The following is a 26989-nucleotide window of genomic DNA, read 5'->3' as shown; positions in this document are numbered from 1 at the left end:
AGGCTAACTGGAGACCCGTAGATTGCTATGGCAGCATATAACCACGAATCAAAATCCGTTGATTTCATGGAAGAAAAGACAGATATGTTGAACTGTTCACAGGTAAAATTATACGAAGAACGAAAAGAATTTTATTCTAATGAATTAAAGTTTAAATAACGTTTAAAACAACGTTATTTAAGAAATCGGTTCTGAAACAACTAAATCCTAAACATATATTTTTGTTGATTTTCAACGATAACAAAACGTTGAATGACCATTGCATGCCCTTTTAGTATCTTACGCAAGCCACGCTTGGTTTATTGCTAGATACGTTGTCAGTACAGCGGAAAATTTATACACATTGAAAGGGTAATACATAATTAATTCCAAAGGCGTCGCATACACTCAGGTGGAATTATTGTGCACCATTGAACAGCTTCTCATGTTTTACAAAGAGAATTTCACTTCCAGGACCACTTTCGGGCGCTAGCCATCATGCACACTATACTCATACATATGAATGCTCTGCTAGACAGAGCCAAGTTATTCCACTTTATAGCCTTGGTTGTTTATATGGGATGGAATTGTTTGTTTGGAGCCTAAATGAAATAAAACAAAAAAAAACGCTTTCTTGTTTTAAAAACGTCGGCTAGTTATGATCGAATGGAACATTGGTGCCCGTTACAGTTTATTTTGCAATAAATCGATTAAAAACAAGTGATGAACCTCCAGATAGTCTTTGAGTTAACTAACTGCTGTATTAATGATCAATTCGATGAGTTCAATTTTTCGGATGACACATTTTCTTGATTTTCACGTTATGGTGTAGTGTACCACTATGTTTGTCGCGTAAAACAAACATCATTCCGTGACAGTAATTTCATAAATAATGTTTCCAAATACATTATTCGGTACTGCCTTAGGGACAAGAGTTGCACACCGTATGCATGTCATACAAACCTAACTAATGCGGGGAGAATAGGCGTGAAACCTAACACACACGAGTGGGTAGTACTATTTTACACCAGTCAACCGGACTCGGAAAGTCTACTTAAACTTGTGGCGTGTGCCAAACGAAAGAAAGATGCAGCATTAGTTCCGTATCCCAACTTCATAGCAAATAAGTTTAGCAGACATTACTTTTCAAACTCGATTGAGTTGCAGATATCCCGACTCCGGGTGAAATCCCACCCGGCCGGTTGATGCCATCCATTCATACTACATGCATCAGGTTCAGGTTTCAGCCAATGTTACCAATAGCTGCAGGGCTCCCTGACTGCACCATCATAATAAATTCATGCGCGCGATATACTTTTTTTCAGAACCAGTTTGTTTCGGAGCGGGAGCAAGTTTTTGTGGTTTCATGTGTAGTTTTGTGCATATATACATCTAGGTTACTGCAAAGCTGCATTCGGTTTGCTGTTGCTCCACCAATGTTTCACAAAATTATTCCTGCTAGGGGCTGAACTCTGAACTTTTAATTGAGACACGTAACCTAAAAAGTTTTGATTGAGATTTTGAAATTTTGAGAACGTGTAACAACGTCACAGGACGTAGACGAAGGTGCTTTATTATTTATATTTTATTATTCAACGTTGTATCAGACATATACTGGCGATGGGTCGCATCAAATTTTGATAGTGGGTGTTTCAACCGGCAGGCCCCTCTCGGTCCCTGTGGTTATCCAATATCTATATGTTGCCTGAATAATCGTGATAGTTTAGTAGTTGTGAAGGCTTCCTCATCTTGAACACACTTCAATAATAATGCCATAAATTCCCCAACATCTATGGGGCCTAACCATATTTTTTTTGTTCATTGCAATAAGTGTATTCAAGATAAATTTAATTAGAAGTGCAGTCATCTTACGCATGGGGTCAATGTTGTCCAAAGAGTAAAATCAGACTCATACATCATGTTAAAGCCAACTTTATAGCTGCGCCTTATAAACAGTAAGCCAAGAAAACGCATTGCAAGTAGAAAAAAAATGTACGAGAAAGGCAAACACATCGTAATATGAAGTGATTCAATTTCCATAGGCTGATTGGAAATGTCCTATCACTTATTGGGTATAGATCGTGTCAATATTTCCACTTCAACCGATTCCAGCACAATCATAAGGACATCCGCCGCATTCAAATTTCCGGACGCTACAAGCTGCTGTCATTTTGTGGTTACCGGGTGAAGCCTTGTCAACATGACATAGTCAATATAGTTTAAGGTACCGATGTTGGTGGCGTACTTCCATCCAGGTGTTTTTTTTTCTTCCAGCGCTACACGTTATAATATGTAGAATGTAGATGGATACAACAGAGGGGGCTTGTGAAGCTTAACGATTTTGTGGGCGATAAAAAATAGGCTCGAGGTTTGTGCTAGAGGGGTGATATAAAAAACTGTTTATGCACACCGGGATTGAAAAATCATAGCGTCGACCATATTTTTAAATGGTTTTTCGAACATAACAAGACACCTCGCTAATAATAAATTGTTACAATAGTTAAGCATATTCAAATAAAAGTTGAACTTTCCATCTAACATTGTTACCGGAGTAAACAACCGACGCACATAGGAGTACGCAGTGTAAAAGCGTGGTTAAAAGTATGTCAATCATTGTGTCGTCTGTAAGTGCATTCAATAGAAACAGTAAAGTATATCTGTGTTTTTATGTTGTTTACATTCATCTATCAGTGAAGTATGACCACAGGCGGCGTCAGTTATTGTTTTTTGATAGAGCACCACTTGGCGCAAGAACGCTGTCTTTGAGAACTACAGCGTGCATGCAACGAGTGGTGCCCACATCTGGCTCCGCCAGTGAGTATGATTTTCCTTATGTTAATCTTCATTATTTGATTATTACTTAATATATTTTCCAAAAAGATGTACTTTTGTTGTTTACTTCAACAACATAAATTTGTCATCGAATCATGTTAAAATCCCTGGATAATATTTTGTAATATCAAATGGAGCTGATCTTATACATCCAAAATGCAAATCAACCGCTATGTTTCTTAATAATCTTAACATCCGGAAAATACGTATGCTTTTATGGATCGTGTGTTCTTCAAGGCTCACTCAAAGTCTCTTGGAAGCGAAACGTAATTTATGTGAGGTTTGGCACTCAAAACCATGATTTTTTTTCGAACATTTATATGCAAACTTCACTAAATAAAAATAAAAATAAGTCACGATTGCGTGAGTATGCGTGAAATGTTTTTTAAGGAGCTTATTCAGGAAACTCCAATCTTTCCAACGCTGACAATTTTGTTGCTTGGACTGGTTTGGAACCTAATTAAAAGTTTTACTTTGTAAAACATATTATTGTAAAAAGGTAGAAAAAAGCTAGCAATTAATATCATGATTATGGATCACCTGAAAAAGGTTTCAGATCGAATCATGCTTGGAAAAGTTTTAAATACCCTCTTTATTGATACCTATATTGATTTTCATCTTGAAATTCACTAAAAATCAAGAAAAACTGGATAAAACGTGAACATTTTTATTGCACAATTGTGATAAAACTAGCATTGAAGCTCTGGTGAAGTTTGGACAGCCCTGCCGTAATCTGAAAAAGTGACGTATGCGCCATTTTACAACATGCATGTTTTCCATTTTTATGTTAAAGAGCTCGATGAATACATCGTTAACACCATTTTTGGAAAATGGTTAAAACGTCACTTTTCCAGATTACGGCAGAGCCAGCATCGCTTACAAGTAAACAATATTGTTTTAACAGTCCCATGGCAAATTAGTATCACTATTTGAGAATTCAAAATCGAAAAATAATATGGAAATTTCTAAAAATTTTGTTTTTGACTTTTGGCCAGGATTTGGGCTGAAATACTCCTCAGTGCGACGTTCTATTTTTAGGAAATGTAAAAAAAGTAATTCTTTCATCATCTCAGAATTCTGACTGACATGCTGACAGTGTTTGTTTAATATTGAGAACATGCTGACTACCATTATTTGTGCTGCATTTGCAGTTCCACTTTATATGCTAGAAGCGGTTATTCACACCGTTTCCTGACGCGCTGCGGATTTGAAATGCATTTGAACTTTTCATCTGATGTCAGCGGGTGCGCTATGCACATGTCACGGCTCGCGATGAATTGCTCCGGAAAATACTCACCAAACACTCTAACACATGTCAATTTGCAACAGTAACATGTAGCAACATAATTGAAATCATCATTTTGTTTTATTTTCGGGAAAAGTGTTTCGTTATGTAAGGAGGAGGAGTTATCTATCTGAAGCAATATACGGAGAAATTCCATAAGGAATAACCATTGGAAATTGTAAAGAAATGCCCAATGGAATTTCTGACGAAATGTTCGTAAGAATTCCCAGATAGATAACTGGAGGGATTCCAAATTCCTGAAAAATTATCAAAGAAAACATTGTAAGATTTTCTCTAAGAATTCTTGAACGATTTTCCATAGAAAATCATGGAATTATTTTCAGAACAACGCAATTCCTCATTTGTACTGGTTATACAACCTACGGGACGTTCGAAAAATAGATCAGTGGAGTGTACGAGACGCATACCCATTGCATCTCACAATTAAATCAGAAATGGATGATGAAAGTAAATCCGCTGAAGACGCAGGCAATTTTCTCCACCAGCAGGAGAAGTGCTAGAAACTTTGCACGCAAACAGGTCAGCTGTTGGACCTAGACATTCCTTGGTCACCGAATGCAGGATATCTTGGAGTAACGCTGGATCAGAAGCTAAACTTTGAAAAACATGTTTCGTTATCCATCAAGAAGTGCGATAACGTCACCGAACACTACACTCGGTTGTGACCCAACATTCATGATTGGATCCAGTGGCTTTTGCTTACGAATTCCCTGCGTGGCATGACTATGCTCGTACCCTTCGAAAGAAAATCCAAGTGAAGCAAAACCGGCTTATAAAAATGATGCTAAACCTGGAACACTGTCACCCAACAGTTGAAGTGCATCAACTAACAGAAATCTAAAAGATAGAAGATTGGTTTTTGAGACTGATGCCGAAATTTTGCACAAGTTGCTTCTCCTCTTCGTTACTGTGATATTGTATTAAGCCAGCAGTTCTCAACCTGGGGTACATGTACCCCTGGGGGTACCTTTGCTAGCCGCAGGGGGAACCTCGGACAAAAATGCGTAATGGCGGACAATTGATAATGCTTTGATAATTGTGTATTTTTTTATATCAAAACTTTGTCTTGTACATAATATGCATAGCGATCAGTAAATCAAAGCCAACTGAATCCTGACCTCCACAACCAAGGGCTACGGTTACAAAAAAAAACGATATAAAATGTTAAAGAAATGTTTCTTAGCTGAAATTTAAAATTCAATGGTTCGGAAGCTTTCGTTTGAGAGCCATGAAGGCTTTTTTTTCGAAAAGCTTGTTTGATTCGTTGCAAGAGGATGAGAAGCATCTTTCTACGCTTCTCGGAAGCGTTCTTCCAAGCTGCTCGAAAGTCGCCTTTCAAGAGGCTTGGACGACTCCTTTCAAGAGGTCTAGATTCTAGAAGCTTCGTTTTAAGAGGCCTCCTTTCAAGTTCGGAAGTTCAAGTTCAGAAAGTTCCTTTCAAAAGGCTCGGAAGGCTCCCTTTAGGGGCTCGTGAGCCTACTTCTAAGAGCCTCCTTTCAACAGGCCCGGGAACCTCCTTTCAAGAGGCCCGAAATCCTCCTTCCAAGAGGCCCAAAAGCCTAATTTCAAGAGGCCCGGAAGCCTTCTTTCCAGAGGCCCAAAAGCTTCTTTCAAGAGGCTAGGAAGCCTCCTATTGAAGATGCTCGGAATGCTTCCTTCAAGAGCCTTAGGATCCTCCCTTCAAGAGGTTCGGAAGCCTTCTTCAAGTGGCCTGGAAGCCTCCTTTCAGAAGCCCGGAAGTCTTTTTTCAAGAGGCCCGGAATCCTCGTTTTAAGTGGAATGGCCGTTTTCTTTCAAGAGGCTTGGGAGCCTCCTTTTAAGGCTTGGAAACCTCATTTCAAGGGGCTTGGAAGCCTCCTTTCAAAAGGCTCGGAAGTCTCCTTCCAAGAGGCTCGGAAAGCTCCTTTGAAGAAGCTCAGAAGCTTCCTTCCAAGAGGCACGGAAGCGTCGTTTCCAGAAGCTCGGAAACCTTCTTTCAAGTGGATCGGAGGCTTCAGTTCAAGAGTGACCAACACTGGCGAAAAAATGGACCAAACAGTGACTTTCATCTGCAGAAAAAGTGACCAAATAGATTGTACGACAATTCCCCGAAAACCAATTCCCCGAATGCAATTTCCCCGAATAACAATTCCCCGAATGCAACATTTCCCCGAATGTAACAATTCCCCGAAAGTAACAACTCCCCGAATGTAACATTTCCCCGAATGCTTCTCTTTTAATTTTGAATGCAGCACAAAGCGATGGGTAGCAGTGGTGGTGGCGAGCAAAGGCGTAGAAAGTTGTAGAGCAGCCCAGGTTTCAGATATGTAGAATGTAGAGGCATTAATGATGAAGACAATGCGCTGAAAGAAGGCAATGCTTTCTTAGAATTAAATCATTTGGTCGGTATAAGGCGAAGTGAGAAGATAATCCTTTCTTCAAAGAATAAGTTTGCTCGGTATGATGAACGCAGTTGCCCGGTTTTAAGCAAAGGGAAAAGATAATGTCCTCTTAAAACGAACGCGTTTGCCCGGTGTAAGACGATGGTTGTAGGAGATAATGCCTTCTTTAGGTGATAGCATCGCCCGGTGTTAGGGGAAAGGAATTGATAATGTCTTCCTCAAATGTATATATTTACCCGGTATAAGGCAAAGAGGATAGATAGTCCCTTCTTCAAATGAGCTCGTTTGTCTGAAATAAAGTGAAAAAATGAGACAATGCCTTCTTCAAATGGGGGCGTCTGCCGGTGTAATGCGAATGGAGGAGATAATGTTTTCTTTAAGATAAGGTAAGAAGAGGAGATAATTCGTTCAGTAAAAGAGCACGCTTGCCAGGTATAATAAAAGATAGATATGGAGCATTTATATGTTTCAAAACCGCTGATACACCACACTTATCTAAGAAAATGTCAATTTGTTTAATATAACATTCTAAAAAACGGTATTCCGCCAAAGGTCATACTGAAAAAGTTATAATCCATTAAATGTCATACCGCGTAATGCTATTCTGAGAAAATGGATTCGGCAAAATGCCTTATTTTGAGCTAAGCCTGATTCTGAAGAATGGATCGCATCTACCATTTCCTTACTTCGTGAAAATGCATTCTTTTAAAGAATGGATAATTATATTATGCCGGGCATATATGGGGAAAGACGGCTTTGCCAGGTTATGTTCTATTATTGGCAGGGGGGGTTTTGTCGACCAAATTTTATGAAATTTGGCCACAATATTCTTTGATATGAACAAAACCTGCCAAAGCCGTCATTCCCCCTACATGTTGATAAAGAAAGAATAATAACATTCATTATCTGGGGAAACACATACTGAAGAAGGGATACATTTACGATTGCATTATTCCAAGCAGATGTATTCTTTTCAAAGAAGGAATCACATTCACCATTGCCTCATTCCGGGCAAACGCATTATTTTTTTTTCACAAGGATTCAAATCCACCATTACCTTACATTTCTTAAGAAGGTTTATACAGGACAGGAGTTTAATTTCGAAGATGGAAAAAATATTTACCAAAACGCTTTCAATCGGAATTGCCGTTTGAGATTTTACTTTTTTTTAAATACAGCCTTTGTTCGACTATTTAAAAAAAAACTACCTTGGAAAACACTGTACTCTGATATCTTTATAATTTAACACACACATCTTGGAGGATCAAGGGCGTCTAATACTACCAAAGGATATTGAGCTGATAATATAAAATTAGACACTCTTGAACGTATATTTGAACGCTGCTTCTATCGGACGCATACAGGTGATTGCGAAGGTGTATTATAAAGAAGTACTTTAAGATACTTTATTTTCGGGGAATAGTTCCATTCGGGAAAATGTTACATTCGGGGAATTGTTACATTCGGGAAAATGTTGCATTCGGGGAATTGTTACATTCGGGGAAATTGCATTCGGGGAATTGGTTTTCGGGGAATTGTCGTACAATCGACCAAATAGTGACTTTTGATTTCATTTGCAGTGACAGAAATAGACTTTTATTTGAAGTTAATGAGGCTGAAACAAATAATTTTCAAAAATTATGTCTCCCCCTAATAAAGCCTGTCCACGTTAAATTTCGGACACCCATCATCCACCGCGATTTTTCAAAAAATTTACAAACCACTGAGGAGATCAATTTACATGACAGTTGAATTTCTTCGCTTTATGTTATTCTTTCAGCGGGTTTTTATTCTTCTCCAAAGAGATGAAATAGCCAAAAATCAATTGGACATTGTCTCAGTGTCCGAAATTTAACGTGTACGGGCTTTATCTTTTGGTCGGAAATTTCAATTTGCATGGGCAATAAATTCCAAAAAAAATATAAATTGCCAAAATATTATTCAACAAATCCGATGAAAAGGAAATTGACAAGTGAAATTTGATAAGTTTGTTTAATTTGATTTGTTTTTAATATTTTTTTAAATTTTCCACCCTCTTCACCTCTGGAAAGACTTTGAGGCAAGTCATACAGAATAATGTACAATAATGTTTATTATGGATTCGAACTTATTCGGAAAATCTTCGCTTGTGTTCAAAATAGCATTTTTTTATGGCAAAAAATTATAAATCTATCTATAAAATAAAAATGAAATGGTCTGTGTTCGTATCCGCATAACTCAAAAACAGTTGGATGGATTTTTTTCATTTCTTCAGCAAATATGTTCGTAATCCTTTTCGACGGGTTTATATGATATTTTCTCATGCGGAAATCACGGGTAAAGCTGACTAAACCATGAAAAACTAAAAGAAGGAATCGTTTGGGCAATTTGTATGCTGGTTCAGAACGCCCTTTCTCGCCTACTATGCAGGACAACGTCTGCCGGGTCGACTAGTAATTTATATAATTAATTTTTAGACATAGATTTAATTCAGCTCACATAGTTTATAAATTTGAAACCCAAGAATTATTTCAAAACCTAAAGATTTTTTTCAGGACTTTAAAAAGCATAAACAAGAAGTTCGAACTACCAACCATTAAAATTACCGATTTTCCTCGATGGAATATCCAAAGTTTATGCAGTTTCAAATGGATAAATCAAAATATATTTTGAAAAATTCTTAAGTATTTATCTTAGCAGATGTCGAGAGACCATTCATTTTGCTCCTTACGGAAACATTAATCTTTCTATGGGGATCCCTTACAAACTAAGTTTTTATTTCTGCAGCTCGGCAAAAATCCGCACAGCCGTGTGCCCAGCATAATAACATCAAAATGATATCCCGGCCAAAATGATGTGATTTTCAGCAAGTTTGACTGAAATCTAAGCAAGTCCATTGCAGTATCGAAGGGGCAAATTTCTCCATTTTGATCCAAAAATGAATATTTGAATTTTATTTATCAAAATAGATAAATGTTTGTTATTAAAAAAAGCTGAAAAGCTTGTTTGTTTTGGGTATGCACTAATGAGCATTAGAGCAAGCCCTCGCTCACTAATGATTTCCCCGAAACAACATGAAACGTATCTAAAATTAAAAAGATAAATCTGAATATTCAACAGCTTAAAACCTCTATTAAAATCTGTTAAACTCTACACTTTATCAATTAATAAAGTGTGGAGTTTAACAGTTTTTAAAAGAGGTTTCTAAAACTAACCCGAATCAGCTATTGGCTTTGTGAATATATTTAGATCCTCAATCCACTGTGCCCATCCTGCTTTCATTACTATATACCCAATCATAAACTGTGAGTGTGACACAAAACCTCTTCAATTAATCGCTGTTGAAAATCTAATGACAACACTGAGATTCACAACGAATCTGGAGTCACGATGAAGTTCCGAACAGCGTTCGGGCCAAAAAGTACTATGTGGTCATTTTTATAAATTCGTCATTTCATGTCCGTCGTGAATAAAGCATCTTTCGTCGGATACTCATGAAACATAGTCAAAAGTTTCAAAATAGTTAAAAATAGTGGGTGGCATGTGTACAAAAATACATATGAGGAAGTTAGTTCTGAAAATGTATTGCGAGAGATCGGCTGGTACCTGGTGCTGGGAATTTGGTTTCATCAGTACCCGCTAAGCTGCGGTGGACGACGGAGGTCCTTCGTAGCTTAGTAGGGAAAGCACCTGTCATGCAAACTGGGGTCGTGGGATCAAAGCCCACCGAAGGGGCGGTTACCCTCCAATACCTTTTAAGTGGGCTCCTGCACGGGTGGTGATAACTTGAACAGATTCACAACACATCGGACAGCATGTCCGTCTGGATTTGACTTGAGTAAGAATGAACGTCGTTTCTTTATTGTATCTTTCTTAAATACTAGTTTACAATTGTCTTCTTGCGTTCAGGTACGTGACCCAAACACGTGAGTAGGTAAAGTAATAATATAACGGTGTGGTGTCTGACATTGGAAGTGTGCTTAAGGTTAAGGCGTTTATTGTTGATGTTTATAATGTGATGTTTTGGGCAAAACCCGTTAGTGGGTTTGTTTTAGGTAAAACCGTAAAGAGTACTTTTCGTAGACAAATGACAATGACAAGATAATGGTAGCTAATTAGGTATTCGATAATTTATGCTAATGGGTTTATCCTTATTGCTGATTGTTGGATTTTCCTGACATGATATGCTAGTATGCTACACCTCCCCTTTAGGAGAATGGTGTAACCATTCGAAAAGAATAAAAATTATATATAATTTCAATATGAAGTGATGTACGCTCCTAACTTTTTACGCTTTAATCAATCTATTTTTTGTGAACTTTGGACTGTTTATTTGTGACCGTATGTTTGATTATACAATTTGGTTCTTCTGATTTAATTATTACGTATGGGCCGATGTAAAAGGGTCTAATTTCTTCCTATTTTCGTTTGTGATATAAACTTTATCTCCTACGCTTAATAAAATAGGGTTTGTATTTGTATTTGCTGCAATTTGTCGGTTTTGTTTACTCTGAATCAAGCTATCTCTAGCTATTTGGTTGGAGTTTTGGAGTCTAAATTTTAGTTCGGCATCATACTGCTCAAGATTATAAATTGGTTCAATTGTTGAGTTTAAATTTTTAGAATCTTGCGGTAGCCTAGCTTTCTTGCCGAATACTAACTCATAAGGAGTGTAGCCATGTTCGGTGTGTGGTGTAGTATTGAATGTGAATTCATAAAATTTTACCCAATCATCCCAATCTGTTTGATGAGCATTGGTGAAACATCTCAGATATTCGTTTAAACATCTGTGATTTCTCTCCAGTGCTCCAATTGACTGTGGGTGGTATGCTGTCGAAAAATTTTGTTTTATTTCCAATAGTTTACAAATTCGTTCCATAACCTCATTATTATACTCTGATCCTTGGTCAGTTCTAATTTCCAAGAATGATCCATAGATCAGGATAAAATTGTATACTAGTGCTCTGGCTAATATTGCAGCTTCCTTTGTAGGTACTGGTACAAGTACCACATATTTAGTTAAATTACATTGTATTGTCAAAATATACCTGTTCCCTTTATCAGTTCTTGTCAGTGGACCTGCAGTGTCTACTGAAAGGACTTCAAATGGTCTAGAAGGAGTCGTAGTGACTACTTCTGGCTGCTTAGTATGTCTGGTTACTTTATTCACCTTACATTTTTCAAGGCAATTTCTGACAAAGTTTGATATTAAATTTTTCATGTTTTTGAACTTATATATTTCTCTCAATTTTAAATATAGCCGATGTTGGCCTATATGACCTCCTGTAGGTGTCATGTGATAATGTGTTAGTATTTCATTGATATCCTCTTCATTTTCTATAAACGTCTGGGGTTTATAAAGTATTATCTCGTACGTGGAAATGGCATTGTTTGCGATTTCCTTGAGTGTATGGAGCGAGATAAAATTAAATATTTCGTTTTCCGTTGAGAGTGCTAGCTTATCTCTCTTGTAATGCTTCATATATTTCGATATTTCTAGAAGAGCAAACTCTAAAGCTTGACTTCCATTTTCGCGCGTGAATGTTACGTTAACTGTTCCTAGCATCTTTCTATAATTATGATTAAAATGGACATCCTTAACCGATTGTTGTGCACGCTACCATCGAGTTTAAGGAGTTTATTGGTCTGAGAAGGGTTCTCAGTTTGCCAAGCTGTGAGGTGATCAGTCTCACTGCTAGCTTCCTGTGAATCCGTGGGTATTTTTAATGTTTCTTTCTTCTTTGTCATGGCTCTTGTGTTAACCACAAGAACACTTAGACTTTTAAGTTGTTCTGAAGTAGTAGGAATTACAATACGTGAGAGCGCGTCCGCACAAACGTTTGCTTTTCCCGCTACGAACTCGATATCGAAATTAAAATCTTCTAAATCAACTCTCATCCTAGTGAGTTTTGACGTAGGATTTTTCATATTGAATAGGTATACCAGAGGCCTATGGTCTGTTCTAACCAAGAACCTTCTTCCGTACAAATATGGTGTGAAATAGTTAACTGCCCAATGGATTGCTGTTAACTCTTTTTCGATTATTGGTTTATTACGTTCACTGGGTGTGAAACTTTTGCTTGCAAAAGCAACTGGGAAATCTCCATCTTCGTACATTTGGGAGAGTACTGCACCACATGCTATATCTGACGCGTCTGTAGTGACAATAAATTTCTTTGAAAAATCTGGGTAGCGTAAAATTTGGGGTGACATTAGATATTGTTTGAGTTTCTGGAAACCTTCTTCATGGGCCTTGGTCCATTGAAATGTTGAACCTTTCTTTTGTAATTCGTTTAATGGTTTGGCAATGTGCGCGAAGTTTGGCACAAACTTCCTGTAGTAATTGCAGAATGCTACAAATCTGCGTGCCTCTTCAGCATTCGTGGGTCTAGGAAAATTTTTCAATACATCGAATTTGGAGTCATCTGGAAGTATTCCTTTATCGGTAATTTTATGACCGAGATAGGTAACCTCAGTCCGAAAAAATTTACATTTGCTGGCATTAAGTTTTAAATTGTAATGCCTTAAACGCTCAAATGTTTTTCGTAAGTTATCAAGGTGATGATCAGCAGAACATCCTGTAACTACAATATCATCAATGTAGATGAACGCACATTCTGGAGTAAGTCCAGCCATTGCTATGTTCATCATTCTCTGAAAACTGTTGGGACTGATATTTAAACCAAAAGGTAATCGTTTAAACTGGAAATGACCTGAGGAAGTAGAGAATGCGGTGTACTTCCTGGATTCTTGGTCTAGTGGGATTTGATGGAATCCTGACATAAGATCAAGAGTACTGAAGTACTTTGCTCTTCCCAATTGGTCCAAAATTGTGTCTATGCGTGGTAGTGGAAATTTATCTGCTAATACCTTTTTGTTTAATTGCCTGAAGTCCACTACAAGTCTCCATTTTTTGAACTATCATCAGACTTTTTCGGTACTAGGAGAATTGGGGAATTGTAAGAAGACACTGAAGGTTCAATAATGTCTTCATCCAGAAGTTTTTTCACCTGACTTTGAATTTCTTCTTGTTGCGAATGTATGGATTTATAATTTGGTATGTACACGGGTGAAGTATCCTGTAATGGGATATGCTGTGAATAAAATTGTTGGTCGGCAACTTTTCTCCAGGTAAGCAAAATACATCAGAGAATTCATTAATTAAGTTTTTAAGTTTTGGTTTTACGCTGGGTAAGACTTGGTCCATGTTAATTTCTGAAAAGATTTTACTCAATCGTGTGTCCCGGTCCTTCTGAGGAACATTGCTCCTGTTTTTAGGTTTAATGTAATCATCTAACAAGTCGATTTTTGGTTCAAAGTGTGTAATAGCCACTTGTTTGAAGGTGGTATTTACAATTTTTACATATGGAGCACTTTGTGAAACAATAGTGTTTGCACAGAACACTCCAGGGAGGATTTCCTGTGATAATACTATTGATTCGGCTGTAACATTAAGATTTGGAAATTTTCTGACCACTTCGCATCTCGCTGGAATGATGATGCTGTTGTTAAATTTATCTTCGATTGGTACTGATACCAAACAATTATTGAAACTAAAGTTGAGCAACCAGTTCTCGTAGTCTAGGGTGCATCTATACTTAATGAAAAAATCTTGACCTAATATACCGTCGGTTAATATCGGAAAGTCGTTCCTGACTATCTGAAGTGTATGTTCTAACGTTAAACCATTAGCGAAGGTTATACAGGTTTGAGCCTCGCCCACTGTATTGGTAAAACCTTCTGTAATGCCTGTCACTTTAAATATTTTGCAAAATCAAATGGTTGCGTGGGGCTTAATTTTCTTTGTTTAATGATGGAAATTTCTGCCCCTGAGTCTACTATAAATGTACATTTGGACGATTGGACAAACAGTGTCACAAAATTGGCTGCACTGGTGTTGATTGTGTATACTAATTTTGTGGGGTCATGAACTGACCCGGTGCCCTAAAAAGCGTTATTTTGCATCGAGCCACCTGGTTGCATAACCGGGCCTCCTGGTGGCATCGTCAACATTCCTTGTTGTTGGTTTCCTACCACTGCCATCGGAGTATTGAATGGCATTGGCACTTGCATTGCTTGCTCCTGCGCGCTCGCTGTGAAAATGTTTCTCGTATTGAAATTTGATCTTCCGCGCTGGAAACGGTTATTATTATCCCCGTAATACCGTCGTTGTGGCGGTTGATTGATTTGTGATTGATTAAATTGTGAGCGGTGTTGTTGTGGCCGACCGCCTCTGAAACGGTTGTTCGAATAATTTCTAGGGTAGTAATTTGAATCTCTATTGCTGGAACTTTGGTTTCTGTAGTTTCCGCGGTAGTTCCTAGAGTGTTGTCCTTGATTACTATGTGTATTGGCATCGCGTGTGTTGAACGAGAGTACCTGAGCATGTTGGTTGTTATTGTTTGAATTTTCCAACATTTTTGTGTCGCATCTTTTATGTCATTGAAAGTCCCTTGCTTTCAATATAATTTTATTATCCTGGGAGTTGGTACCATTAATTAGGGTTTCAACGCCCGTTTTTGTTGCCATGCTGTTTGCTAATTGCACGGGGAATACCCTGCTCGATGTAGACCGCCTTCAGTTTGTTTGTAAGCGTGTCTACTTCGTCGCAAAAATTTTCTACAGATCCTTTCTGCTTAACCGCTCTCAGTTTTGCCACCACATTGTTCTGGTGTGATTTTGCTAGCGCATCGTTGTTTGACGTTTTGCGCTAGTTCGTCAATTGTGTTGAGGTTTTCTGGTAATCCCAGCCTGGCTTTGCCAGTAAGACGTGTTTTCAAGAATTTTATGGCCCTGGGTACCATATTGTTTGCTGTTATCTCCTCTAACAAGTTAGTGGCATCCAAAAATGCGTCCAGCCCCTCGGCAGAGCCGTCGTACGGCTGCACGAGTGCTGTAGCAGTTTTGATGTCAAAAGTTTCGTTAGGTGTCTCGGAAGGCATGATTGAAATGGTGGTAGGGTTCTGCTTGCTAATTGGGGTTGGATTAGACGTGATGGAAACGGTGGGGAATTTTCCCACGTTCTGAAGTTTCCACTTAACCTTTTACAAAAAATTATCGAGTTTGCTACAGACTTTAGAGTAGGTTTGGACGGAGTGGAAATTTGCGTATTTTTCAAAATTTGTGTATTTTCTAAGATTTTAGTACATTCCATGTATCGAGCCTTTAACGCTTGGTAAATTTTCACTTCGTCGTTCCACTGTGTATCCGAAAGACAACGCCTGTTTTTGTTTAAGACCGATTTATATTCATTTAAAAAATCTTTGAGTATTTCGCCCTTTTCTAGTATTCCTGTAGAGACCGAGGACGTTTTATATTCTTCAACAAATTTGTATGTTCCTTCTAACGTACTCATCGATCGTTCTCAGTCTATTCATTTAGTTTCAAATAAAAGGATTTTACATTTATAACAAATTTTTAATTGTCGTTGAAAGAATTTTAGTATTGTTTTTCCACATCACACTAGTCCATCATTGCTTATCATATGAATTATAAATATATTCTAGCACTTTTTTTTTTTTTCATACCTGTATGTTTTTTCACTACTTCGTATAACGGTATTACTGCTACCACGGTTGCTGGCACCGGCAGTCTTCAGGGTGGTCAGGTTTGACCGTTCGCCCCTGACAATGTGTGATGTCTCCGCACTCGTTGTAGCGTCTCGTAGGGTGGTCTGGCTTCGACCGTTCGCCCCTTGTTGTGATGATTGGATGTTGCTAACTACGGCTGACTTATTGCATTTCACTATCCTTCACCGCGCTGGCTTGCGCTGTCGCTATGATTATTTTGATCAGTTTTGCTTGTTCACTTTTCTTCTTTTGTTGTTTGTGTTTGTATAGCGCAATGATGATTGTAAGCACTATCACCGCTATCGCTAACGTGGCGATTATTGCTAAGTACATAACGTTTTCATTGATGTTAAATTGTTCCATTGGCACTTGTAAGTATTCCTCACTTTCGGTAGTTTCCACTAAATGAGTGGACGTACTGCCCTCTGTTGTCGTCGTCACTATTATGGGCCAACAGCCCCTTACGCCGCACGCGAGTTTTATCATTAGTTCGTTTTTCTGCGTGTGCACTTTGTTCTCACTGTGTGCGTATGTTATTTAATTGATCTCCGCCTGGGCGGCTTGTCGGATTTTCGCACTTGTGAACTTATTGTGGGCGCGTATACACATGTAAGCGACCAGTACGCCTAGCATAATAACAAACGTGCCCGCTATCACTCGCACTTCGATGGTGTTCTCATTATGGTTGATTATCGTGTCACCGAACCACATTTTCAGGCTTTGATTTCACTAATTTTCCGCTGATAACTATAGGTTGCCGATTATAAGTCCGGATCGCACTGAGCTACTTAGACACTTTGTACAAACAGCAAAGGCTAGATCGCCGATTAGAGTCACGGTCGCCATTAAGTGTGCTCCTGCACGGGTGGTGATAACTTGAACAGATTCACAACACATCGGACAGCATGTCCGTCTGGATTTGACTTGAGTAAGAATGAACGTCGTTTCTTTATTGTATCTTTCTTAAATACTAGTTTACAATTGTCTTCTTGCGTTCAGGTACGTGACCCAAACACGTGAGTAGGTAAAGTAATAATATAACGGTGTGGTGTCTGACATTGGAAGTGTGCTTAAGGTTAAGGCGTTTATTGTTGATGTTTATAATGTGATGTTTTGGGCAAAACCCGTTAGTGGGTTTGTTTTAGGTAAAACCGTAAAGAGTACTTTTCGTAGACAAATGACAATGACAAGATAATGGTAGCTAATTAGGTATTCGATAATTTATGCTAATGGGTTTATCCTTATTGCTGATTGTTGGATTTTCCTGACATGATATGCTAGTATGCTACACCTTTGCCGAACTAAATCTATCACATGTTGTACATATGCATAATCAAGTTACAGACATAGTAATTAATTTCCACTCCGGATGGCTTAAAACCCGGCATATAGGCAATTCACTTTGAATGTACTAAAAATAGTGACTTTTTCCGAGAAAAAGTGACTTTAGTGACATGAGGTCGAAAAAAGAGACTTTATAGTGACTGACCCGAAAAAAGTGACCTGCTACCAGGTCTGGAATAATAAAAATTTCAGCCCACTTCGTTAGGGATATACGCTGTAACTTAGCTATGGGCTATATGCCGTTAGTTTTACCCGTTAGGTACCCTCAATTAATAAAAAAGTTCGAAGGCGTTCCTCTCATTATAAAGGTTGAGAACCGCTGTAATAAGCTTTTTCTTCTATGTTTCCTTTCTTCAAATAATTCCTAAGGTTGTTTTGTATTTTTTTTTCCCACTCGAAAATTATTGTTTTGTCTTTATTGTAATAAGCTTATGTAATGCCCAATAAAACTGTTGTAATCCGTATTTCAGTGTAAAAAACCTAGAATACTATTTGTAGAAAATTGAAATAAAATAAAATATAAGAACCGGTAATCCCCACAGTTCACCTTTCCCGTCAAAAAAATTATCTTTGTTTATTGTCTAAGTCGATTCTTTGGCTTATTTAAAGTCAGCTTTTCCAAAGAACCCATTTTTTAAGCACGTGTGAACCGGCCTGAAAAATTCGCCCAATTTTCGTTCAAAATCGGACCAACCTTAAAAAACAACATTTTTTCGATTTTTGTTTGAAATTGTCAAATTAAAAAAAAATGCATATTATTGACATTAAAATCAAAACCCTCTATTTTTTGTCAAGAAACGATCTAAGGGCTAACCCAGATAAAATCCAGGCTGTTGTTGAATCTTTTGAACACTGTTTTGAACTATGTCGATTCCTTCTTCTTCTTATTGGTATTACATCCCCACACTGGGACAGAGCCGCCTCGCAGCTTAGTGTTCATTAAGGGGACTTGCGGTGGCACTCTAATCTGTTTGTAGTTGTACCATATAAATCATCAACTCAATATTAGTAGTCGTGAGAAACTTGACACAAACAAACTTGAGGCAGACAAAAATATCCTCTTTTTTGTTAACATCCGATCACCGTAAACATTGCATTAATGTGATCGATTTCAGTCTGAGTTGAACTCAGAATTACGTAATATGGTTTAACTATGTCATAAACTATCGTAATGTGTCCGAAAATCAACAGATTTGCTTTGATTTACGTTGATATTTATGTGTTATGTTTTCATTGTGCTAACTGTTTATGTTCACATCTTGCGACATTGTTGCCAGCTGTTCAAACACACAAATAGTATAATTGAAATTTACTGCGTTTTCTCTTTCATTTTTCAAGACGTTCCAAAGTAGAATAATAATGATGTAATTACGACATTAATGGATAACAGGTTGGAAGGAGATTTATTATTTTTTAGATATTTTACATGTTTTCACTATGATTTCACAGTATTTTATGTTGACAGCACTGGCTGCTGCGATAGGGAATGATCGCAATGATTGCTTGTATACGACGCTGCCGGCGTCGTGCAACCGACGACAACAACGCATGCGCGGTGGGAGGAGGAATTTTTTTTTCACTTAGTTTTATTTTTATTGAATCGACGCTAAATGAGCGCTGAATGATTCAATAATTTACCAATATGTAGATTGAGATTCTAACTTAGTTCTGATACTTTTTCTAGTAAAAGGATAATCAGGTGTAACGGAAATTAACTGCTTAATGCTAATCGGAGTGAGAAGGTGGGTAATTGTAAGATTGTGTTGGTGAGCCGCAAGGTAGCCATTCTGAATGACACCGTAACACATTACGATAGTTCATGACATAGTTAAACCATATTACGTAATTCTGAGTTCAACTCAGACTGAAATCGATCACAATAATGCAATGTTTACAGTGATCGGATGTTAACAAGAAAGAGGATATTTTTGTCTGCCTCAAGTTTGTTTGTGTCAAGTTTCTCACGACTACTAATATTAAGTTGATGATTTATATGGTACAACTACAAACAGATTAAAGTGCCACCGCAAGTCCCCTTAAGCACTTTCACAGTTATTAACTGCGAGGTTTCTAAGACAAGTTAACATTTTTGCATTCGTATATCATGAGGCTAACACGATGATACTTTTATGCCCAGGGAAGTCGAGACAATTTCCAATCCGAGAATTGCCTAGACCGGCACCGGGAATCGAACCTAGCCACCCTCAGCATGGTCTTGCTTTGTAGCCGCGCGTCTTACCGCACGGCTAAGGAGGGTCGGTTTCTGGAAATGGCAAATTCCTACCGCCGTTTCATTAGAGTTTCATTTAAGTGGAATTACTTCACCTCTGTCGTATTACTAAAAACGAGAATTTATAATGTTGCTAATATTAGAACTTCTTCTCTTACAATTGCTCTACATTCCAACTGGAACTGATTTTCAAACTTCTATTATCATTCCTTCAGTTAATAATTGAAAGCTTTTCTATGCCCGCCATTGCATGAGTATGTATCTCACGTGGCAAGCACAATGGATACACTATGCCCAGGGGTCGAGAAAGTTTCCAACCCAAAAACATCCTAGACCAGACCGAGAATCGAACTCGCCATCTCCGGATTAGCAAACCTACGCCTTTGCGTAGGGTTATCGGACTGCGAACTTGATATTATTGATTATCTCAATATAAAACGCAATATTCATTATTTACGTTAAAAGTTAGATTGTAAACACCTTAAGTTTTTGTTTATCATGTGATATAGTCTGACGTTTCCTATTCAAAGTTAATTTCATAGTTTAAAACCAAAAAGATTGTAGTCCTAGTTCAAAGTTACTAATGGTTATAATGTTAAAGAGACATCACGGCAACAAGTACCTCATTTGTTCTACACCGAAAACGAAAAAAATCGTAGAGAAAAAACCGTACCTACTACAACTTTTCCCAAACTTAGTGCGACAAGTACTTGAAGTCAAGAGAACAGGTTCATCGTTCCGCGACCTACTTAAGCAAACTCCAGCAATGGTACACTTCGCCAGCGCTTGTCGCATGAACGTAGGTATCAACACAGTGCACATCCTGGCATAGTTTTCCTAGCGCCCTCGAAATGCCAGTTCTCGCATAGTAGTGGCGGCGACGAGATAGCAGTCATGATGCCAAACCAGTTTCTTCGTCTGCCGAAGCAACTCGTCGCACGAGCTCTTTTGTTTTTGCAATAAAGCCCACAATTCATGCCCACTTATACCAACCATGTCAACGTGAAAAGAAAAGCGAAAATTTAATGATTCAGTTATCAGCAGGCTAGGGAAGCTGTACGAAGTATGAACTTTTTTTCAGAAGCTATATCGTATCTCCTACATTCTACCCTACTGAATCCATAAATTGAAAGGAACACTTTTACGATAAGCCAAAAGAGGAACAATAACAGCCAATCGTCGTATTGAAAGAGAACGGCACCGAAAACCGGTCATGTAAGTAACGTTTTCAGATTGACATTATGTTTTGTCTCATTCGAATATTGAACAAGTTCTATTGAAAGGCTATAAATTCGTTATTCGTCTAGACTGCTATTATAATCACACAATTCACACTAACTTTCGAATAATTTTAAATTTGGATTCAACGGTGTATTACATATTGAATTAAGTTCAAAATAGTGGCTTGTAAGATTACACGAAAAGCCTAGTAAATTTGTGTAATAAAATAATAAAAATCTTCAGATGAATGAATCATTGCTTTTGTATCCGTTCAGTTGTTTTGAGTTAAAAAAAAACAGGAGCAGGATAGGATACATAAACCAAGTCGTCCCTGCTTGAATATGTTGGCCTCCGAATCTCCCCAGTTTTTGTGCATGTGTTTCATTCATAAATTTTACCATGACGACAAATGGGTCAACACATTTAGTGGTCTGGTCATTCGTTAACGGGTGGCTCATATTCAGGTTGAAACAGTGATCAGAAGCAATTTCAAATTGTGCAATGGCGGAGATGTCGTTAACGCATAATATAGAGCTTTTAAGGAATTTTGTCTGTACTTTTTATGTGTTCGGCTATTGATATATCTATATATCCTTAAGAATTAAAAATACTCAATATTTCTTCCCATCGAAAAAAAATGACAATTTGTGGGTATTTAAATAATCACAAAAGATTGAATTTTATCCAAAAACATCTATTAAAAAGACACAATAATACAAACACGTACAAATTAAACCACCATGCGCTGTAAAACCCGATATGTAATGATCCTCTACCAAACAGTTGGGTACTCACCGAGGTGGAACCTTCTTTTTGACATCCTGGCTGCCGGAAATTAGCTGTGACGTTCGTTCAGCAATTGACGAGCCCACCAGGGGCGGTGCTGATGGTTTCGGATGCTTGGGCACCGCGTCTGTCAGGAATGTACTGTGCTCGCTCACGGCGTTATTGTTGTTGTTCTGCTGCGACGTTTGGTGGTGCAACATATGCCCATGGTGCACGCTATTATTATTTAGATTCTCACAACTACCTCGGTTTGTGTTAATCAACACATTCTCGTAATTGTTGGGCCTGCCGGAGGCAGTGGTTGTGGATTGTATAATTGTGGTTGGATTGTTATTGCTATTGTCACTACTGGCTTTGGCCGGCAGTGCCGGGGTTGCGGCAATGCTTGAGCTACGGTTTGATTCTTCCGATTTGGAAGTATTTTCGGAAGATTCCTTAACTTCAATTACGGTTACAAAATGACTGGGCGACGATAGGAGCGTATCGCTTTGGCTGGATCGACGCGAGCGGGATGGTTCGCTCTCGGAAACGTTGTCTTGTGAATGATTGTTAGGGTTGGCACTATTTGGTACACCAGTCTTTTCTGAGGTCGATGTGACCATTGTCGACGTTGGCGAGGAAGAGGAGGACATCGACAAGGATTTGGTGGGTGATGAAACGTCACTGCTGACACAGCGGCGCTGATGCAGATTCGAAGTAAGCTCATTAATACACTGATTCAGTGCACTGTCTTTATGCTGATTGTCCCTGCGCAAAGCCACCAGGCCAGCAGACGCGCTGTTGTCTTTTTCGCCAGAGGCATCTTCCTCGGCGGTGCTGGCACCATTGGTGCCTTTGTCATTACTCGTGGCAGCTGTTTTGATGATTGACCCCTATAAGAATGGAGATATAAGAATAGAAATTTAATTTATTGGAAAGTACATGAACAATATTGATCAAAATACAATACATTGAATAGTGGGAATAGTGTTTCTTAGAATGGAATATGAAACAATTGAACAGGATGTCCAATTGTTTAATTCAGTTTACACTAAGTTTAGTTCCATTCTATCCATTTGTCGGTGCCGACGCTGGTGATTGGCGGCGGCGTTTGAATCTATTTCGCGCATAATCATCTTTTTGGAATTTATCCGGATGTTCCTCCAAGAATTCTTCCCGAAGTTCCTCCAAGAATTACACCGGAAGTTCCTCCAGTTCCTCCTCCGCAAGTTCCTCAAGAAATTCCTCTGGAAGTTCCACAAAGAATTCCTTTGAAAGTTCCCCAAGGAATTCCTCTGGTAGTTCTTCAAGGAATACCTCTGGAAGTTCTTTAAGGAATTCCTCTGGAAGTTTCTCAAGGAATTCCTCCGGCAGTTCATCAAAGAATTCCTCCGGAAGTTCCTTCAGGATTTCCTCTGGAAGTTCCTCCAGGATTTCCTCCGGAAGTTCCACCAATATTTCCACCGCAAGATCATTCAGGAATTTCTCCGGAAGTTCCTCCGGAAGAAATCATTCAGAGTTTTCCATGTAAAGCTCTCTTGGAATTCTCTCTGGAGTTACTCGAGGTCTTTCCAGAAATTCCCTTTGAATTTCAACAGAAACTCACGTGGAAGCCCTCAAAAGCCACCTCCCAGCCAGGCCTCCAACAACTTTCCCGGAAAATTGTTTAGGGATTTTTTCTACGGGAATTCTCCCGAAAATTCTTTGAGCAATTCATCTGGCTATTTCTCCAGATATTCTTCTAAAAAATTCGTCAAAACTCTTTCGGAATTACCTTCAAACATTCCCCTTGAAATACCTCTGGAAATTAATTAAGGATTTTTTCCGGAAGATCCTGCCAGAATTCTCAAAATTCAACTTCAACAAAAAATCATCCAGAAAGCCCTTCAAGATTTTTAGAGGATTTTTTCCAGGAATTCGCAGCAATTTATCAAAGCAATAACACAGGAAATTCTTCTAGAAACTCTTCTACTTTTTCTTCCCGAAATTTCTCCATGATTTATTCCAAAAATTCCGTTGAGAATTTATTCTCCGGAAAATACTTCAAGAATTCATCCAGGAATCCCTTTATAAGTTCCCCTGAAAATTTCTCCAAGAATTCCCCGGGAATTCGTTTCGTAATTTCCACAGAAGTTTCCCAAGGTATTCTGCAGATAATTCCTCTAAGAACTGCTGCGGGATGTTCCTTTTTCAGGAAGAATTTCCAATGGAGTTTTTGTGGGAGTATCCGAAGGAGTTCCCAAAGGAAAGGAAGAAATTTCCCAAAGAATTCCTGAAGTATTTTGTTTGAATCCCAGGAGGATTTTTAGGGTAAATTCTTGATGGATTTCCTGAAGGATTTCTTAGAGGAATTAGTAGAAGAGCATCTGAAACAAATCTAGGAGAAATTCTGAAATAAGAAGTTTTTTCGAATGAAGTTTATAAGGAATTTTCAGAGGAAAAGATTTCAGATTCTCTATACAAATTTCAAGTAAATTTTTGATATAATTTCAGGATGAAATGCGAAAAATTCTAGTAAGAATTTATGGGGCGTTCTAGGTGTAATTCCTTAGTTTTCTGAAAAACAATTCCCACGTTTTCAGATAAAAGTATCTTTATGTTTGGCCGAGAATGTGTTGAATAGAGAGGGATCTAGTGGCCATTTTGCATTACCATTGAGCAATTCGCACAAATTCGTAGGTGGTACAAGCCTGGACTATTGTATGAGATTAGCATCATTTTCATCCGTTACCACAGATATTGATTTCGGACTAATCACTATCTCTTAGATGAAAGCAATGCACTCTCCAATAGTCGAGATCAGTCTTGGTGGTCTAGTGGCCACGCTAATTACAGTTGTTAGAAGATCGCCAACCAATGATTTAGTAATGAAACTTTCTCGATAAACATCACCTCAATTCGTCGAGCTAATTGATCGGTATATGAAAGTCGACTCTCCGGGCCTTCTATCCCAAATTCGATTTTGGAGTGACTTCAACGATTCGTCTAAATTGTCAAGCGGTTCTAACTCCGAAATTATGCCTGTTGGACCTAGGAGATTCTATATATGTTTTGCAAGAGTTGCAAAGCATGTCTCGACGGATGCAATGCGCGAAATAGTATCAAACTTTTGCATTCGACAGATCAAATCGACGTGATAAAGCTGGTTCCGCTTTAGATACATTCTGAAAACCTGCGATATGTTTCCTTCAAAATTGGTGTTCATTGGAAGTTAAAGGAGAAGACAGAAGGCACTTAAAGTAGTCGTTTATTCCATTAGTTATTAGTTTTATTTTATATTGTTGAATTTTCTAAAAAAAAAAATGTCATTTATTTTGTGTGACCCATTTGCATATTGTTCAATCGACCCGTAACGCTGGGTAGACACCTTTACGTGGTGTGTTACGGGGTAAGATCTACCACGGTTACATTGCCAGCTACAGGCAAATCCTGACCCAACGAATACCTTCCTCATTATCCAACTCCGTGGTACTTATGAGGGTGTCGCAAAGTCGGTGGTCTCTCGTAAAGTAAGTACCACATCAACACTTCCTTCCTGTCCCTAGTTACGGTGAAGATGGGCGTGGCCAGAAGTAGTAATCCTCATTCTTTTGTTATTTTTGTTTAAGACTGGAATCAAGGACCACTCCCCTTCTTGATTTCTGATAGCATTCTAGATAAGGATCTCAAAAGTAAAACATGAGTATCACTAGTGTCCAATCTACGAATTACACCGTAACAATGCTAATGCTAATGCCATTTGCATATTGTTCAATCATTCTATAATAATAGATTATTCGTTCCGTTGAATGTTTATACATACACTGTAATTTAGATTAAGTAAATTTGATCATTGGGGCTACATTAAGCTTGTTGATCGTAAACAAACAAACAAATAAACAATATAGAACATATAGCCTTTTCGTTACAGCTTGATGTATGCGAAAGACAAAAACGATTCTAAAACTAACTAAGAAAGTTGTCCCTTTTTTACATCTTTTTACACAACAGTTAAAGAAATATGTAAAAGAGGACGGAAAACCTGCAAAGGGCAAATTTATAAATGTAAGGAGGCGCAAACAGTTTGAGGAATACGTATAGGAGGGCGGAGATCCTGCAGAGGGTAATTTTCAAAATCTAAGGGGGCGCAAAACTGTTAATAGAATATGTCTAGGAGGGCGGAAATCCTGCAGAGGAAAATTTTCAAAATCTAAGGCGGTGCAAAACAGTTAAAGGAATATATCAAGGAGGGCGCAAATCATGCAGAGGGCGAAATTCGAAAAGTAAGGATGGGCAAAACAGTTAGAGGAATACGTATAGGAGGGCGGAGATCTTGCAGAGGACAAATTTCAAAATCTACGGGAGCGCAAAACATTTAGAGAAATATGTCTAGGAGGGCGGCGATCCTGCGGAGGGCAAATTTCAAAATATACGGGGGCGCAAAAAGGTACGAATAATATGTTCTATGAAGAGCGGAAATCTGGTAGAGGACATATTTCAAAATCTAAGGGGGCGCAAAACAGTAAGAGGAAGGAGGGGGAAGATCCTGCAGAGGACAAATTCCAAAATCTAAGAAGGCGCAAAACAGTTAGTGGATTACGTATAGGGGAACGGATATCCTGCAGAAAGTGAATTTTAAAATCTAAGGGGGCGCAAACACGTAGAGGAAGGAGGAGATCCTGCAAAGGGCGAATTTCAAAATCTAAGAGAGCGCAAAAACCTTCGAATAATATGTTCTAGGGGAGCGGAAATCCCGTAGAGCACATATATTAAAATCTAAGGGGGCGCAAAACAGTAAGAGGAATACGTAAAGGAGGGCGAATATCCTGCAGAGGGTAAATTTTAAAATCTAAGGGGGCGCAAAGTTGGATAAAAACGTAAAGGAAGGAGGAGTCTTGCAGAGGTCAAATTTCAAAATCTAAGGAGTTGCAAAACAGCCGAAGGAATACGTATAGGAGGGCGGAGATCCTGCAGAGGACAAATTTCAAAATCTAAGGGGGCGCAAAACAATCAGAGGAATACGCATAGAAGCGCGGAGATCCTGCAGAGGACAAATTTAAAAATCTAAGGGGGCGCAAAACGATTAGAGGCATACGTATAAAAGGGGGGAAATTCAGCAGAGAACAAGTATCAAAATTTACAAGGGCGCAAAAGAGTTAGAGGACTACGTATAGGAGGGCGGAAATCCTGCAGAGTGCAGATTTTAAAATCTAAGGGGGCGCAAAACAGATAGAGGAATACGTACAGGAGGGCGGAAATCTTGCAAATTTAAAAATCTGAGGGGGCGCAAAACAGTTAGTGGATTACGTATAGAAGGGCGGAGATCCTGTAGAGGGCAAATTTCGAAATGTAAGGGAGCTAAGGAAACGCAAAACAATTAAACGAATACATGTAGGAGCGCGGA

General features: G+C 38.5%; 1 protein-coding gene across 8 annotated transcripts in view; it reads right to left on the bottom strand.

The window, feature by feature from the left end:
* Positions 1-26989, bottom strand: part of LOC134205567 (active breakpoint cluster region-related protein) — a 136318-nt gene that overhangs the window by 41919 nt on the left and 67410 nt on the right. For all 8 annotated transcript variants that reach the window (XM_062680907.1, XM_062680913.1, XM_062680905.1 and 5 more), the window contains one exon: positions 21637-22499. In XM_062680907.1, coding sequence (XP_062536891.1) covers positions 21637-22499 — 863 coding nt within the window. The remainder of the gene's footprint in view (positions 1-21636; positions 22500-26989) is intronic.

This window comes from Armigeres subalbatus, chromosome 1 (genome assembly GCF_024139115.2).
Source record: "Armigeres subalbatus isolate Guangzhou_Male chromosome 1, GZ_Asu_2, whole genome shotgun sequence".
NCBI classification, from domain to species: Eukaryota; Metazoa; Arthropoda; class Insecta; order Diptera; family Culicidae; genus Armigeres; species Armigeres subalbatus.
This window is presented reverse-complemented; position numbering and strand designations above follow the sequence as displayed.